At 39.0% G+C, this 16,727-nt stretch overlaps 1 protein-coding gene across 1 annotated transcript in view; it reads right to left on the bottom strand.

The window, feature by feature from the left end:
• Positions 1 to 16,727, bottom strand: part of MIPEP (mitochondrial intermediate peptidase) — a 77,875-nt gene that overhangs the window by 60,186 nt on the left and 962 nt on the right. The window contains exons 2-10 of the mRNA XM_009890643.1: positions 13,735 to 13,908; positions 11,890 to 11,978; positions 9,574 to 9,660; positions 8,588 to 8,651; positions 6,726 to 6,908; positions 2,273 to 2,429; positions 1,787 to 1,835; positions 1,114 to 1,174; positions 431 to 483 (exon numbers count right to left, since the gene is read on the bottom strand). Of these exons, the coding sequence (XP_009888945.1) occupies positions 431 to 483; positions 1,114 to 1,174; positions 1,787 to 1,835; positions 2,273 to 2,429; positions 6,726 to 6,908; positions 8,588 to 8,651; positions 9,574 to 9,660; positions 11,890 to 11,978; positions 13,735 to 13,908 (917 nt within the window). The remainder of the gene's footprint in view (positions 1 to 430; positions 484 to 1,113; positions 1,175 to 1,786; positions 1,836 to 2,272; positions 2,430 to 6,725; positions 6,909 to 8,587; positions 8,652 to 9,573; positions 9,661 to 11,889; positions 11,979 to 13,734; positions 13,909 to 16,727) is intronic.

Below are 16,727 nucleotides of genomic sequence, written 5' to 3'. Positions count from 1 at the left end.
TAGAAGGGGATGATAGGTACACGTTCAGTAAGAAGTACCGTACAGTTAAAATATGAAGAGGAGTTGGATTGTATTCAGTGATCAAAATTTGTTTTTAAACATTACTGCAGCTCAGCCAAGAGCTAAAAGCAAAACAAGAACAAGGATTTTCTAGCTGTTCTGAAACCATTTCATCCTCTTATATCTTCAAAGAGGGCCAATACTTCCCCATAAAACAACAGAAGAGCCAAAAACTTGTACAGGCATTCCAGCAGTAACTAAGAAATGTTACAAACAACTGCCCCACCAGATACTCTTTATTTTTTTTGTATTGAAATACATCTTCAAAGAAGGAAATCCTGTTTACATTGAGGACTTTCTTTATCCTTATTGCAAGGAATGAAATAAAAGACACTCATTTACATTACAATCATGAACATAAGGAGCTTACCTCTCAGCACGAAGGACGCCACTGTAGTAAGGGTGATCCCATGGCATCAGCTTCTGAAAGAGAATTCCAGCTTATAATTACAATAATGGACAACAAGTGAACCCAAAGTAAAAGTTTTGTTTCCTTTGAATATTTTTGCAGTTTCGACAAGTCACAGAACTTTCAAACGTAATGGGAAACATTCAGTGCTAAAAACACCATCAGAAATAGCATCATATATCATAACTTGAAACCTCTTTTTAACATAATGGGACTTCACATCAGATTTCAAGAAATACACTCAATTCAGATAAAAAGATAAACCTAACTGCATACAGAATTAGGACACATACAATACCATATGCGAACTGGACATGCACCTAACCTAAAGTACAGCCTCTATTTTTCAAATGAGTCAATTAATTCAAAACAAAGTAATATTCACTTTCACCACTTTATGTTTTTGTTATCTCAGTATCATTTTGTATAAACCAATAGCTATCTCGCACTCAGCGCTTGATTTTAATACAAATACCGGCTACGCAGTCAAAAAGCATTTGAAGCCAGAAGACAAAGTTTCTCTTTCTAATTATACTATGTTGTACACTAAAATAGAGTCAATTTTTCTTGGAGAATAAGGTTAGCTTATACTATATTTTTAAAAAGAAACAAAACAAAAAACCACACATGAAAATGTAACTTACTGAATTCTGGGGGTTCAGCTTCATTTTCATCTTTGTCATCATTTCAAAATCTTTTTGAGTTCTGAAAAATATTTTTATTATGAAAATATTAATGAAAGATTTTTGAGCAATGGAATACAGTATACAATAATACTCCATCATAACAAAATGCCCATTATCAGAGATTGATAGTACTCTTATAAAATGGCAGTCCCATATACTACGGTAAAAGAACTTTTCCATTCTGCTTCTGTCATTCAGGTACCTTCAAATCAAGTCCCTCTTACTCTGGTTGCACACCTCCAAAGCATTTTCTTTCTTACAATACACCCCATTTATACACAGTGATGAAATTGTTTTGTGCTCTTGGAGGCAAGAAGGACAAACAGGGGAATTTGCTTATAGATGTAAAATCTATGGAGTTGTGCATATGGAGAAAAGACCGGGGAGGTGTTCTTCAACATTTAAACTTGGCCTTCTTGTTTGTTGTTGCCTGCATTTCTTGGCATATCACTTGTGGCGTTCAGTCCTGGGTGTTCTCTGATCATAGACACAGAATTTATTCTAAGCCGATTGCTTTTTGTTTCATCACAGCATGTAATAAGCAGCACTGACTGACTTACTAGTGCACAGGTCCCTCTATTCTTGAAATAAAGAGTATGGTTAGAAAAATAACTTAGTGAAAAAGACACACCTTTTAGACAACTGGTCAGAAAGCTTCTCCAGAAACTGTGTTACCGTCTCTAGAAGTAAAAGGGGGGGAAAAAATAAGAAAGTGATTTCTTCCCTTAAAAGATGTTTACATCAAAAAGTTCCAAACAAAACAAGCTGCCTTAGAACAAAAAAGTTCTTTTTAGAACAATAAACTACTCCGCTGACCACTGTGCCAGCATTTCAAGAGAATTTAGTATCACATTTACTTTGTTACATGCTGAGATAATGGCAACGTCATAATCTAAGAAGTGAGCACTGGCTCTGAATAAAAACACTGGTTCCTACTCAGCGAGTGTTGCCATTTATAGGAAGCATGAGTATTACATACAGCAAAAGGTAACTGCAATAAGATACTTCACTGGAAGAAATACGTGTAAACTCAACAAAGGAAACTAACAACTTTTGACTTCATACCTAACACACTGCATTTGATTTCTCAGTATGTCCTTCCACACATGCCTTATACCTGGAGTTTTGGCCATTGTTCCCTGAAGAGCCCTGTGGGCAAAGGTGTCGTACCCAACCAGCTGTGCCAGACTGTTTCGACTAGCAAGCAATTCTTCTAAACGGCTCAACTGCTCAGCATTTGGGTAAAGAAAAATCTTGTAAGCAGCTTCTCGCACCTAATAATAAAAAAAAGTCACATTACTACAGTGCAATCTCTAAGCGAAACAAGTCATACAATTGAAGATCTGGCATTACAGCTGTATTTCACTGATACTGTTGGGAAAAGGCCTAAAGCCTTCTAACAATAGTAATTACGACTGACTGACAATTACTGCTCTCTTATCCATTAAAGATGGAATGAGGAAAAAAATGAGACAATCCAACAGATCAAGACTGCCAAAAGGGTTCCTGTTCTCTAGTCCTGTCAACAGTCCCCTCTCTGCTCATTGCCTCCTTCATTCTGCCAACATCTGTGCTTCTCAGATCACTCAGTGGGCTGTCTTAACTCACTAAAACTTCTGAAAATAAACCCAAAAGAAAGCCAAATTGTTCTCTGCACGTCAGTTAAGCAGGCTTATGGAAGGATCTGATAAGAACCAGACACAGGGTCAGGGAAGAAAAAAAGAGGAAGAGAAAAGCCTTATTTCTTTTGAAGTAGCAAACTATTAGTCTGCCCATCTCCCTGTAGACAATCTCCTATTCTCCTATTTCTTGTTTAGGTTTTTTTATTACTCTCAAAAAGAACCAAATCACCTCAAGCCTCAGAAAATTTGGTAAAATGCTTTTTATGTTTCACAAACCAATTGAAAACAATCTTTATTTTGTACATATGAAATAGGCTTAAGAAATCCAGGAACAACTGATGCTTGTCTTCATTTGAAATAAGCTTCCCTCTTGGATCATATATCCAACAAGAATGAAGGTCCTGGGTTTATAAAAAATGTGACTATAATAATTCACAGTTCATTTTGTACCTGTTCCATTTCACCAGGCTTCCATTTCAAAAAAAGCAAATCAGTAAGTGAGATGATTCGCCTTCCTTGAACATGGTTCAGCAGTGTGTTTTTCCAGCAAAGGACAACAGCATACCGAGCTCTGTTAGAAAGAGTACAGCCTTCTGGTCCATGGATGTGATTGATTCCCTCTACTTGGTACTGTCCAGATTACATTTGGAGTACAATGTCCAGATTTGTGTTCCCCAGGACAAGAAAGACACTGATATACTGGCATGGGTCAAGTGTAGGGCCACCAAGATATTTGGGGGCTGGAGCACGATACAGAATGGAGGCTGAAAGAGCTGGGTTTGTCCAGCTAAAAGAAAAAGCTCAAAGGAGATCTTAATCTTTACCTACATAGCAGTAGGGCATAAAGAACATGCAGCCAGACTCTTCTAGGAGTTGCAGAGCAAGAGGAGGACATGTAATGGACACAAGTTGGAAGATGAAAAATTCCAATTTGGTATTAGGAAAAAAAAATAATAGTGAGGGTGGTCAAACAGGCTGCCCAGAAATTAATGGAATCTCCATCCTTGGAGAGTGTTCAAAACTCAACTGGACATGTCACTGAGAAACCTGATCTACTTGATCCTGCTCTGAACAGGATCAGACTCAAACTGACAAGCTCCAGAGGTCCCTTCCAACCTAAATTATGTGATTTCCCAAGAGCCTCCCCAAAGATCTGACTCAGAGAACTGCATTCTTTAATTGATATATTACTCATAGCTTCAGTAGCAATTCTACAGATCACTCTATTTTTAGGACAAGTGTTTATAGAAGACACCCAATGAGTGGTATTCCTTTATTTACATCTTCTCAGTGCCATAATTTAATTACTTTTTCATTTCTTACAGAAAATAAACATCACAGCTTCAGTTCTACCACAGTAAGATTTTCTTTTTCATGACAAACAAGATTTCAAAGTCACTTCAATTATTTAACTCTATAGTAAGTGAGAACAGAACACTTGAGTGTTGTCATACACTTGAGTCATATCTAAAAGACTAATGAACCACTGTCACATTTCAAAGAGTTTAAATTAATTTTCAATTTATAAACAAACTCTAAATGAATTCTTTTTAGAAAAGCATCATCAACAATAATGGGATGATGGGAACAGTCTTTTTTCAGTGATGCCCAGTGATAAGACGAGGGGTAATGGACACAAACTTGAACACAGAAGTTCCATCTTAACATCAGAAGGAACTTCTTTACTTTGAGGGTAGTGGAGCACTGGCACAGGCTGCCCAGAGAGGTTGTGGAGTCTCCCACTCTGAGACATTCAAAACCCACCTGGACGCCGTCCTGTGCAACCTGTTGTAGGTGACCCTGCTCTGTCGGGGGGGTCGGACTAGATGATCTCCAGAGGTCCCTTCCCACCCTGACCATTCTGTGATTCTGTAATAACTCAAATAAGACTACTGAGGATAATTCAGGTTGGACGGGACCTCAGGAGGTCTCTAATCCAATCTCCTGCACAAAGCAGCAGGGTCAAAAAGGAGGTAAGACCAAGTTGCACAAACCTTTTTCCAGCAAGGTCCTGAAACCCTACACAGATGGAGAGACAGCATGATCTCTCTGTTTCACTACTTGGGTATCCTCATCAGGAAAATCTTCTCCAATTGGCATTTCTCACTTCAACTTGTGCATGTTGCCACTTGTCCTCTTGTCACACACCACTGTGAAGAGCCTGGCTCTATCTTCTCCATTATATCCTCATAGGTACTGGCAGACCGCTGTCAGGGTCCCCCAGAGCCACCTCTGCTACAGGGTGAACAAGCCCAGATCCCTCAGCCTCCCCTCACACTGCAAGCACTCCAGTTCCTGGCCATCTTGGTGGCCTCTGTTGAAGTTACTCCTGAAGAATAATGAGTAAAGGGCTCTAATCGCTTCCCTCAGTCTCTGGCTCTGCCCCTGTTCATGCAGTTTGGGATGCTGTTGGCCTTCTTTGCTGCCAGGGTCACTGCTGGCTCATGCTCAGCTTGCTTCCCACCAACCCTCTGAGCCTTTTTCACGGATTAGACCCAGCGAAGAAGTCCCAGCCTGTACTATTGCCAGGAAATCTCCCTTTCCAGGTGCAAGACTTCGCATTTGTCCTTCTTGAATTACCTAAGGTTCCCACTGGACCATTCCCTCAGCTTCCAGGCCACTCTGAATATCAGCCCTGCCCTTCAGTGTATCAACTGTTCGTCCTAATTTGGTATCACCTGCAAATCTGGTATGCAAGCACTCTGCCACCTCCTATAGGTCGTTGATAAAGATGTTAAACGGGAGAGGTCCCAGGACAGACCCCTGCAACACTTCTCTCATTACCAGCCTTCCAGTGGAGTGCAACACTTGAAGCACTACTCTCTGAGTCTGATCATGAAATGAGGTTTTCAACCTAGATTGTCCACCAATTCAGACTGTAATCTGTTAACTTGGACTGCTCCATTAATCTTCCTAGGGATCAAAGTGAAGCTAAGTTGCCTGCAGTTCCCTAATTTGGAGGTTTCTGGCCTTTCTGAAGGTGGGTGGAATGTGTTATTTCCAGGGTTCTTCCCTGATCTTCACAGCCTACCAAAGACAGCAAGTCTTTCAAGGACAATAGCTGGTTCTCTCTGGACCCTTGAACGCAGCCCACCTGGTCCCAAGGACTCGTACAGATTGAGTTCTCTCAAGTAATCCCACACTGGATCCTCATCTACTGCTGGTTGTTCTTCTCTTTGAACCCTTTCACTAAGCACAGTGGGCTGGAAGAACTCACTGGTGAGCACTGTGGCAAAGAAAGCAATCAGCACCTCAGCCTTATGTGTCTGCTGCCACTAAGTGCTACACCTTACTTACCACTGAGCCCACCTTTTCCTTGTCCAGCCTTTTAGTACTAACGCAGCAGTAAATACTCTTCCTTTTGCCTTTGATGTCCTCAACTGCATTTGAGCTTTAGCCTTCCTGCCATCTTTTTTTATGCAATTTTTCTAAATTCCTCCCCTGTATCTTGTATCTGCTTCCACCTCCTGTCTGCTGTCTTTTGGAGATGAAGCTTTGTCCTGAGTTCCCTGTTTGCCAAGCCTGGCTCCTCACTACAACTGCTTGGCTTTCTAATTACCAGGATGAGCCACTACTGAGTATCTTAGTATCCTCATGTGCTTGGAGGATGCTGTCTTTAAAGAACTGCCAGCTTTCTTGAGCTCCTTTAACCTTCAGAGCTGCATCCCATGGTATGTCACCTGCCAGTTTACTGAATAAGCTGAAGCCTGCTTGCCTGAAATTCAGGGTCTGTATTCTGCCCCTCTTCTTCCTCAGTCCATTCAAGATCTTCATCTCATAGCTGCTATAGCCAAGGCTGCCATTGATTATTATGTTCTAAAACAGTTCCTTCTTGTTAGTCAGAGCATCATCATCATAAACTACATGCATTTGCCTCAATAACAATTAAAATAACTGATAGGCATTTCTGCTACATAGTACGCCAAAGCAAACTTGGGGAATACACACCAGATCATCGGGACAATCAGCATGCAGACCAGCAACTTGTAAGTAATTGCCTTCAGCTGTAAAATTATACCGAATATGCTCTGGCAAAACATGTTTGTCAATCTTGTTGGGAAGGTGAGTTCCTGTCAGAAATTCGTTACATAAATCCAATATTCTGACGTTGAGGTTGACTGCCTTTTTACGCTGTAAGAAAAATAAAGTACAAAATACATAATATCTTCAGGCATAGTACAAGCAGAACTCAAAGTTTCTAAAACCTAAAGGACTTTTCCAGAAATTAAGCAGAAAATACAACATTTAAGATTACACCTACAGCATTGACAAAATCCTAATGTAGGGCTGAAGTCAACAAGATCAGATGCTCATACAGATCTATAATTTCATACAGGATTGAAATTTGAAAGAAAATGCCTATGTTTCTGCAGTAAGAAAATGTACAGTGGAGTTTAGGTAGAATTTACATAAGCTTTGCTAGTGGCTTGAAAAGGATTTATAAAACTATGCCTAATATGATTGCTATGTAAAACACAGAGGAGAAAAAGAGAAGCATCACTGAGATGGATAAATCCTACTAGCATCCTGAAATAGATACAGTGTTACAATTCTCCTGTTACTGTTCATATTGCACTATTTTCTGGAGACCGCAAGGCATTTTTGGTATTTTAACATTTCCCTGAGGAGTTTGTGATGTAGGGTTTTATCACCATCAGTACAGTGCTTCACACATTTAACCTTACTGTAAGATTTGCTTCAGTGAACTTGAGAGTATGCTCTCTATTGCCTGTGGGTTCATAGCTCAAAAGAAAAGGCTGAGGGTACAGATACAACAGAGTCCAAAGAATGCCAAAACCTGCAGATCTCTGTGCTCTCATTCCACCTTTACTCTTTAAAACACATCTTTTGAGTTTTATTTTAAAAAGCAGAAATTCTTTGTATCAGAAGTAAATTTCAACTTACAATAGTGAAGGATGTCTAAAGTTCGAAATGAGAATTGAAAAGAAACACTGAGCAGCAAGCAATAGAAGGAACAGGCAGAGGAGGAAGAGGAAAACATGCAAAAATAAGGGGCAACTGACCTTTTAACTGAAAGGGGATGAAGCACCATAGAACCAATAGTCAAATCAGAAATAAACCCCAGAATCTGGAACCAATAGTCAAATCAGAAATAAACCACAGAGTCCAAATTTCAGAGTTGTTCTAAACAAGGTATTAACTTTATACAGGGCCATGAGCTATGAACAGACATCCAACAGAGCATCCATACCGCAAAGCACGGTGAAAGCTAATGGTTTTGGCAAATCCAACAGTAACTACTGCAAAAGCACGTAAAAGCTCCAAGACATGTAAGTAGACCATGCCCAGACATTCAGTTGTGCACAAAATCTACAACTTCTGGTTATGTGAGCACCAAAGGAGAGCTTGGACACACACCTGATCCCTTCTAAAACACTCTACTTGATCAACCTGTCACCACAGTGCACAGGGTGCTGCTTTTACCCCTTTGTAAATAAGTTGTTCAGACAGCTAAGCACTCATTTTAAATATCTGCTGCAGACACCAATCAAAGGAAGCAGGCTCCCAGGTCTTGCTTATAACTCTTCAGAACAGACAAAGGGATGACGAGGGCCAAACTGGGAAGAACAGCCAATTAATATCTAAAACAACGTTAAAAAACACACTTTAGAAGTGATTTAAAATAGACAAAATTAATCACTTCTGAGAAGACAAAATTCCACAGAGGACTTTGGGAATCTTGGAGGACAAACTGGGCTAGAATCGCATGATTCATTTCCCATGTGTTTCATTATCTGGACTTCGGTAGTCAGGCAAATTTCTGTTCATATATTATAGCCAAAAATTACCTTTTCTTCATCCAAATGAATGCCACTGATCTCAAAATCAAACATAAAAAGTTCTGCCACTCGCCTAAAAATACAGTAAATCCCTGTTAAAACAGCCTCATTTGATAGCAAGCACAATTTCTTAACAGATTTCGTCCACAGTAGTTATTTAGGATTAATGTCTTTTACAGAGAATAACAATACTCATATAACTGTGTTGTTATTGACACAGACTTCCTATGTTTTAGGTCCTCAACAGTTTACTCACTGAAATAGGATTTTTCCTTTGTAGTTATTTTAGTCATCGACATTGAAGACATCCTTCAAAATAATTCCACTACATTAATCTAGGTGTTTAACCAATTTGTGCAAATAACCATTTTAACTTGACACTTCATTTATTCTAACAGATCAGAAAAAGACCTCTTCAAATCTAACATCCTTGATTGTGGGGAAAAAAGGAAGAAGGAAGTAACTTAAATATTAATCTTGTCTAACTGTGTCAGTGAAAAAATAATTAAAAACTATAACTGAATAAACATCTAATAAAACATTTTACATCAATCATAAACTAAACTTTAAATAAATATACTGATAATCTGATTTTGAAAGATATAAATAAGTTTCTATAAACTGAAATCAAGTTATATAGTCTGTTACCTACTTTTATAGCTAAAAACACTGATATATACACAACAGTACGGCACCTCATTTTAATCAAAATGGTGTTAATGAAGAAAATCTTAAGTTCTAATTTTTTTGGTTTTGCAGATCTCAGTTATCCATGTTAAACATATCTTGTGCACAGAGACATTCTCCAAGTCTACAGAACTACATACTTCCTAACTCCTGTGCAGGTAATTTCGTAGTGACTAATAAAGTAGTAACAGAGATGTGGTATATTTTTCAGTTGTATTAATTAATTTAACAAAACATAAAAATATAAGTAAAATAAGGAATGATATATACTATCAAAAAAATCTAAATCTATAAGCATTAATAAGTACCTGGTTTCTGGATCTAGGGAACTCATAACAACTTCATCAGCTAGTAGACGTCTCAAACTCTGACACAGTTCAACATCTGTATTTAATCTGGAAAGATACAGAGTAAAAGAATCATGCATTAGTAACAAACACTAATATTTCAGTCTCTTGGTATTATTTATTCAAAGGCAGAGCTTAATATTTACTGAAACAATATTAAAACCCAAGGACTTAATTTTCAAAATGCTTTGTCCTTCACAACCACACTTAAAAACTACAAAATGGTACACAAAGGATGTGTGGATAAACTGGCATGGAAACAGGTCTTGTGCATCCAGTAGGAAAATACTTCTGGATGGCATTTTGTGGCACATATGAGCAAGTCTATGAATGACAGGTTATTTTTTATGCACCAACATAACTACGGTGAGACCGTAAAAGGGAGCACTGTTTTCTAACCCTTATTTTGAAAGGACTCCAACTCCATTAAAGGAAAATCTGTGTTCAAGTATGCCATCAGATAAATGTGCTGCTGGGTGCCACTGAAGTAGACTGAGAGCTTACTACCCCCAGAACTTTTCCAGATACTCACCACTGTCCCTGTGCCAGGCAATACTATGTCCATCAGATTTGCTGGCATGTCAACTACAAGTATGTATGTTGACTTGGATTATTGGGTGGGAATCACAGTGGGGAATGAAACACACACATATACATCAGCATAGCTGTGGTGGGCAACAGCCCCCAGTCTGACAGTCTTGAGCATTAACTTCTTAAATCAGCTGAGGAAGCCTCAAGAAACCTCTGCAGCCCCTTTTGTAAAATGAATTTAATAATTTCCAATACCGAATTTAGAGACAGAAGAAGACATTGCATCATGACTGTACTTCAGAAAAGCCTCTGCAGAGAAGGTGCTAAATAAGAAGCCCAGCACTCTGTCAAAAAGCAGCTAAAAGCAGATACCTATTGTTAGTAGTTCCTGAGGGATATCATTTGCCCATGAAAATGAACATTCAACAATAGCTAGTTTTGAACATTTACAGTAGTTTATGAATCCCTCAGGTTAATTTGTAAATACTTTCTTCTTTCTACAAATTTTGAATCTGAAGTGGTATTCAGATATTAAAGCCATATTGTTATAGATGGTGTGCTCAGTCTAAGTCTTGAAAAATCCAGTTTCAAGTGAGCTATTTCCCAAACACCTGGCAAGACCAAAGCAACAATTTCTGCTGAATTTAATCTTAGAATTCTCTTTTAGCCAGCCATGTTAGTCACAAGGCTGACTAAACAAACTGATGCACTACTGTGCTTCTTAGAGTGCAAAAGACTTCGCTGCCTTCTGCACCTTACTGCAGGATACCAGGTCAACCAGTCTCTGCCTCCACTGTTGGGAATCCTGAAGGAAGCAGCAGACTCTTGGTCACCTTCACAGTACTGCTTGGTACAGCTTTCACTTAAGAAGGCTACTCCTGAATGTCACGGGAAGGGAAGATACTGAAAGGACGCTGTATTTGGAGACTAAAGATCACCACATTTCCATCTTCTCAGCAGCAAGAGCAGAAGAGAAGCAAATCAATTGACTGTAGTCAAGGACCACAGAGGTAACTTTCAGGATTTAGGTTTTGAAGATACTTTAAAAAAAAAAGAAAAAAAAGGACACAAAGAAAAGCCAATCTTCAGGAAGAGAAGTCTTTAAGAACATGTTCTATGAAATGGAGTTTTAAATAAAGCAGAAGCGTGCCAGGGTAGACCAGGCATATATCACAGCCCTAGACAAACACATCCTCAAACATTCATTTTAATGGGACACTGTCCTTTGCTCTTTCACAAATCCCACTCACTGGCAGGAATTCAAGGGGTCGGCAAGGCAGGAGAAAAAGTGTTGTGAAATATAGAATCATTTAGAATCATGGAATCATTTAGGTTGGAAAAGACCTTTAAGATCATCGAGTCCAACCATTGACAGCTTATATAACAGCTTAAATCTTAAAAACAAATTACCATTTCGTACATATGCTTTACAACAGCTAGTTAACTGTCACAAGTCCTAGAAAAATGTAGCTTTGAGTCTTCGATGGGTTTAGATGACACAGAGTCAGTTGGTAACTTAAAAACTGTTCAGAACATAAATTGAAACTAAAATAGAATAACCTTTCATGAGATACTGTGGCAAAGCTAAATCGTTAAATATCTGTAACAGCAAGACTGACACTTTGTTCTCAGGTGCAAATCCTTCCTATACATTTTTTTTTGTGATTGTTGTTTTCATGATGATCACACAGTAATTTTTAAAGATGCATATGGAAACAAACAAAAAAAAAAAAGAAGAAAACATACTTCTCTACCACGGTACCAATGTTTCTGCAAGCTTCTTCAGCAGCCTCTCTGAATGCAAAGTTAGGATGGGCAATTTTCACAAAATCAGCCTGACATAGTAGAAGAAGAAAACAGTGAGGCAAAAAGACAAATAAAAAAATCTTGAATTATAAACAAAGCTGTACTCAAGTAGTTCCACTTCCATTAACATTTATTTCTACAGTTCTGTGCAATCTATTCACATAATTTAGGGTTTTTTTCTAAAAAATAATGTTTATTGGAAAACTGTGCTGACAACTATTAAACCAGACAATGAATGCATCTTTCCAAAAAGTATCTTTAATCCATACACTTCTTAAAAACATTTTTAGTATGGTGTGGGTATTAGAGTCCTTAAAACACAGATACTCCAATGGATTAAAAATCTTTTCTAATAACATTTAAAAACTAAAATTCATGGTTAAGAAGAAAGCACACCACGAAACGTGGGTAAAGACTTTGTTTTCAAACCCTGTTTACTATTTGTATAGACCATCAAGTTATGCTTTGACACCATTACTCAGTAGGAAGAAATATGTTTAAAGAGAAAACCCAGAAGTTCTTTTGGATTCAGAACAGGGCTTTTATTTGACTTACTAATTTTTAGTAAGTTTCTAAATCCTTAAATGAGTTCAGAAGGATAGAAGGATGCTAAAAGGGGGCTGGAGAGTTAGGGGCTTCCATGACTACCAACATGAATTCAGGGAGGTTCTGGCATTGAAATGATAAAGAACTAAAGATTAGGAAAATATTCAATTAAAGATTAGCAATACGTTGAAGAAATTCAACATGATTTTACAGGAACTACATGAAACAAGCTTGACTTTGTTTAACAGTATGATTGCAGTTTGATTGAAAAGGCAACCTTACAAATGTTAGACACTTAAGATTTTTACTTCTTAGAATCCCTGTATAAAATCCTGTATAATATTGGCAGAATAGGTGCTGAATGGCAGATCTCAAAATTTCTGCCAACAGGTAACAATGACCAAACTGCTTCTAGGCAGAGCTCTGCAAGCTCTGCATCTTTGAACAGAAAAGAATAAGAAACAAGATTTGAGAATTGAAAACACACAGAGAAATTCAAATGTGAAAACCAAAGTAAAAAAAATTCAGTGACCTATTTATTATGAAATTATTTCAGTATGAAGGTTGGGCCTGCTTCCTTCAAACAAAGAGTGATGCTTTGATAAAAGATATACTTTGGGCAAACAGTCTCTAGAGAGCAATACGAAGTGCTCCATTAAACTTATTCTGTGACAGAGAATATCAGATGAAGCACTCTAATTCTGTGGATCACAGAAACTGCAATCTAGGAAATATCTGCATTTTTTCTTGTGTTAATAAAAGGCAATACTGTTTAGTTTCATCTGCTGCTCTTAATCTATAAGACCTTTATGGACCTTCACATATAAACTTTCGTAACTTAAAAACATGCGTTTTGCAACCCCAACTTTAACTCTGAGAGCAATGCCCTGTTTTCCATAATGTAAGTGATGCTGAAAAGCTTAGGTATTAATATTACAGCAGAAAAACAATTCTGATTTCACTGTTACTTTTCTTGGTGTGGCCTTTTTACTATTTTTACATCTGTCTTCAAATTAACTGGACAGTTGGACAGGATTTGTAGCTACCTATCATTCAGTAAAAGCCTTTGTAATTAACTTCCAATCAATTTAATTTTCTGTCTTAATACAGAATTTCACAGGCTGATCTACTATTTACTGCAGTGCAGAAAATCATAAAATGGAACAACATGGTGTAAGGTTATTAAGTCAGTCAGTTTAAAAGAAATTGCTTCAAGTAATAATGAAAAAAGTAACTTACCAAGTCTGCTACTCTGCACAAGGCATCTGAAAGCTGATCAAAGATCATTACTGTCTCTGCCCCAGGTGGTGTTGAACATGCCTTCTGGACTAGCTGTTCCGATTCTTGCAATGCTTTGTCCTGTGCTTCTTGAAATCCTTCTGGACAGCTCAGTTCTGGAACACCAAACAGACCCTGCAGTGCAGAACACAACGAAAACACATCACTATTACCCACCTCAATTTCTGCCCCTTTGGTTCAGGATGGAATTATCACCACAAAATTTACCAGAATGACCCTAGCTAGCATATTGTGGCACTTCACCAAAACATTCCCACGTGAGTGTCTTTGCAGAGAGAATAGTCACAAAATCAGTCAAAGACACTGGTACCACACATTGTCATTTCACTGAGCAAAACCTCACTGAGGTTCTTTTAGCCAGATTGTTCTCAGCAAACCTTAAGAGTTTGGCATCAAACCCTCACAAATTTTCCTCTTCCACCTCATAACCTCCTACACCACACTTTTCTCAAAGCATTTTTTAATCTCAGTTCCAAAGCATGGGCACAAGACAAATCATAGGAAGTCCACTTACTTTCTGAAATGAAGGAAAATCATCCCTCTGAAGCAAAAGGAACTTATCAAGAAATGCGAGGACCAAGCAGGAGTGTCAAAACAGTGAATGAGTTGGCCAGCAGCCCTAGGTACCAATGGACTGCAGGTAATAGGACAGTGGTCTCAGGATCATTAAATGGGCCCCAAATATTGGCACCAAATCTCAAAGGAATGATCAGCAACAACTCAAAAATGTTATGATATGAAGTTTTATTCCTGAAGTTCTTACCAAGCCTGGCCCTGTCCAACAGGGCAGGGTAAACACACTGACGGACAGGATAGGCACAGACAGCAGTTACGTTCTGCATTTGTGGAAGAGACTTAAAGAGGTCCTACTGCAGATCAAATAATATTACTAACGCTACCTGCTAGAGAAGTTCCACAATACAGACCTACAACAATAAAAAAACCCATTAAAATAAAACAGCATCTCTGCAAGAATACACTCCCTTTGCAACCACCCAACTGCAACATGAGCATCTCCTTACCTCCTAACTACAGCATTTAACAGTAAAAGTAACCTGATTTCATGTAAGAACCATCCCTTCCCAAATATAACCTCAGCATCTAAAAATCACAATCTGGATTTCAAAATCTGCAGGTGAGTCACTTTACAATGCATCCTCTCCACACTGTTATAGCAGTCAGTTGCAGGTTTGCACGTAGCTTAGAAGTATTTATAGCAATAAAATGAAAAGCTGCAAATTCACTTGCCAAAACTGCCTTTTTTTTTTTTTTCCTAATACTGTTACTATAAGCTGACCACCCTAACACAGAAACCCTTTCTTCACACTTCACATGTTTTACTTTATATTTTGGGAACAGGAACTGGACTGAAATGAAGAGGCCTTCCTGCTGCGCTACATCACCATTCACCCTCCCAAGTGAGCTCCTCCTGCGCAGGTAGTCCTCTGTGAACAGGAGGTATCTCCTCTTAGAGACAAATTAGCTACAGGGCCCCTCTTCCATATGACATCAAGTTTGACATAAAAATTAAAAAATTACAAAAAAAAAAGAAGGTGCAGGTCCCTGTGTTCTTTAATGGTGTGGCTGTGCAATGTACAATATTTGACTGGATTATTTCCTGGAGGAAGATTTACATCAGTGTAGTCACAGAGGCAGGAAACCCAAGAAAAGTTTCCCAAACAAGTCCTGGATTATAAAGATAGGTCAGATTTCTCCTCACTGAATCCCTTAGTTCCAGAGTTCAACAGCTTCACCAGCCCGGGCATCATGGCAGGAATAGCTGAGTCAGCACAGTAACACCTGGATTATACAAGCGTTAAGTACTCTGCCTATCTCCATGCAGTGAGCCATTGAAAGTGCACACCTTACACTGTCCAGGAACTTTGTCTAGATTCCCAGGACTCTCATTAACAAACCTACCTGACTCACTCTAAAAAGAAATAAATCAAAAAGCCTCAGTGTCACCAACCCAGCAAATAAATGCTTTTTTGCCACAAGCAACTGAATGTCAAGAATGATATCCATGCAAGAGGATGTCAGCAGTCTAACTGATTTTGAAGAACTGCCAAAGTGCATTGCCCCTCTACTCCGCTCTGGTGAGACCCCACCTGGAGTACTGTGTCCAGTTCTGGAGCCCTCAGCACAGGAAAGACATGGACCTGTTGGAGCAGGTCCAGAGGAGGGCCACAAAAATGATCGGCAGGAGGGAACACCTCTCCTATGAGGAGAGGCTGAGAGAGTTGGTGGTGTTCAGCCTGGAGAAGAGAAGGCTCCAGGAAGAGCTAAGTGTCCTTTCAGTACTTAGAGGGGGCTTAAAAGAAAGATGGGGACAAACTTTTTAGCATGGCCTGTTGTAATAGGACAAGGAGGCTTTAAACTAAATGGCTTTAAACTAAAAGACAGTTGATTTAGACTAGATATAAGGAAGAAACTTTTTACGATGAGGGTGGGGAAACACCAGAACAGGTTGCCCAGAGAGGTGGTCAATGCCTCATCCCAGGAACCATCCAAGGTCAGGTTGGACAGGGCTCTGAGCAACCTGATCTAGTGGAAGATGTCCCTGCTCATTGCCGGGGGGTTGGAGTAGATGACCTTTAAAGGTCCCTTCCAACCCAAACCATTCTATGATTCTATGACACTGACAGATTAAAAAAGACATGGGCAGATAAGAGCTGGGAGTGGAAGGGGCAATGCATATATATGTACTCATGGTCTCTACTGAGGATCTAAACAAACAGTTCAATAAACGAGGCTGTGATTATTAAACCCTTGTGCGCCCAGAAAACAGAACGAATTCTTCATTAGAACCAAAACAAGCCCTTATAACGATGTAACCGCGCAATCCTCTGAGAACAGCCCCGCCTTGCCCCCGCCACCGCGATTCACAAGTTGTAAAGTCACAAATTACACGAAGGACGAGCAAACCGCAGGGC

Source organism: Charadrius vociferus, unplaced genomic scaffold, assembly GCF_000708025.1.
Source record: "Charadrius vociferus isolate BGI_N301 unplaced genomic scaffold, ASM70802v2 scaffold278, whole genome shotgun sequence".
NCBI classification, from domain to species: Eukaryota; Metazoa; Chordata; class Aves; order Charadriiformes; family Charadriidae; genus Charadrius; species Charadrius vociferus.
The sequence above is the reverse complement of the archived record's forward strand: the minus strand, read 5'-3'. Positions and strand labels throughout refer to the sequence as shown.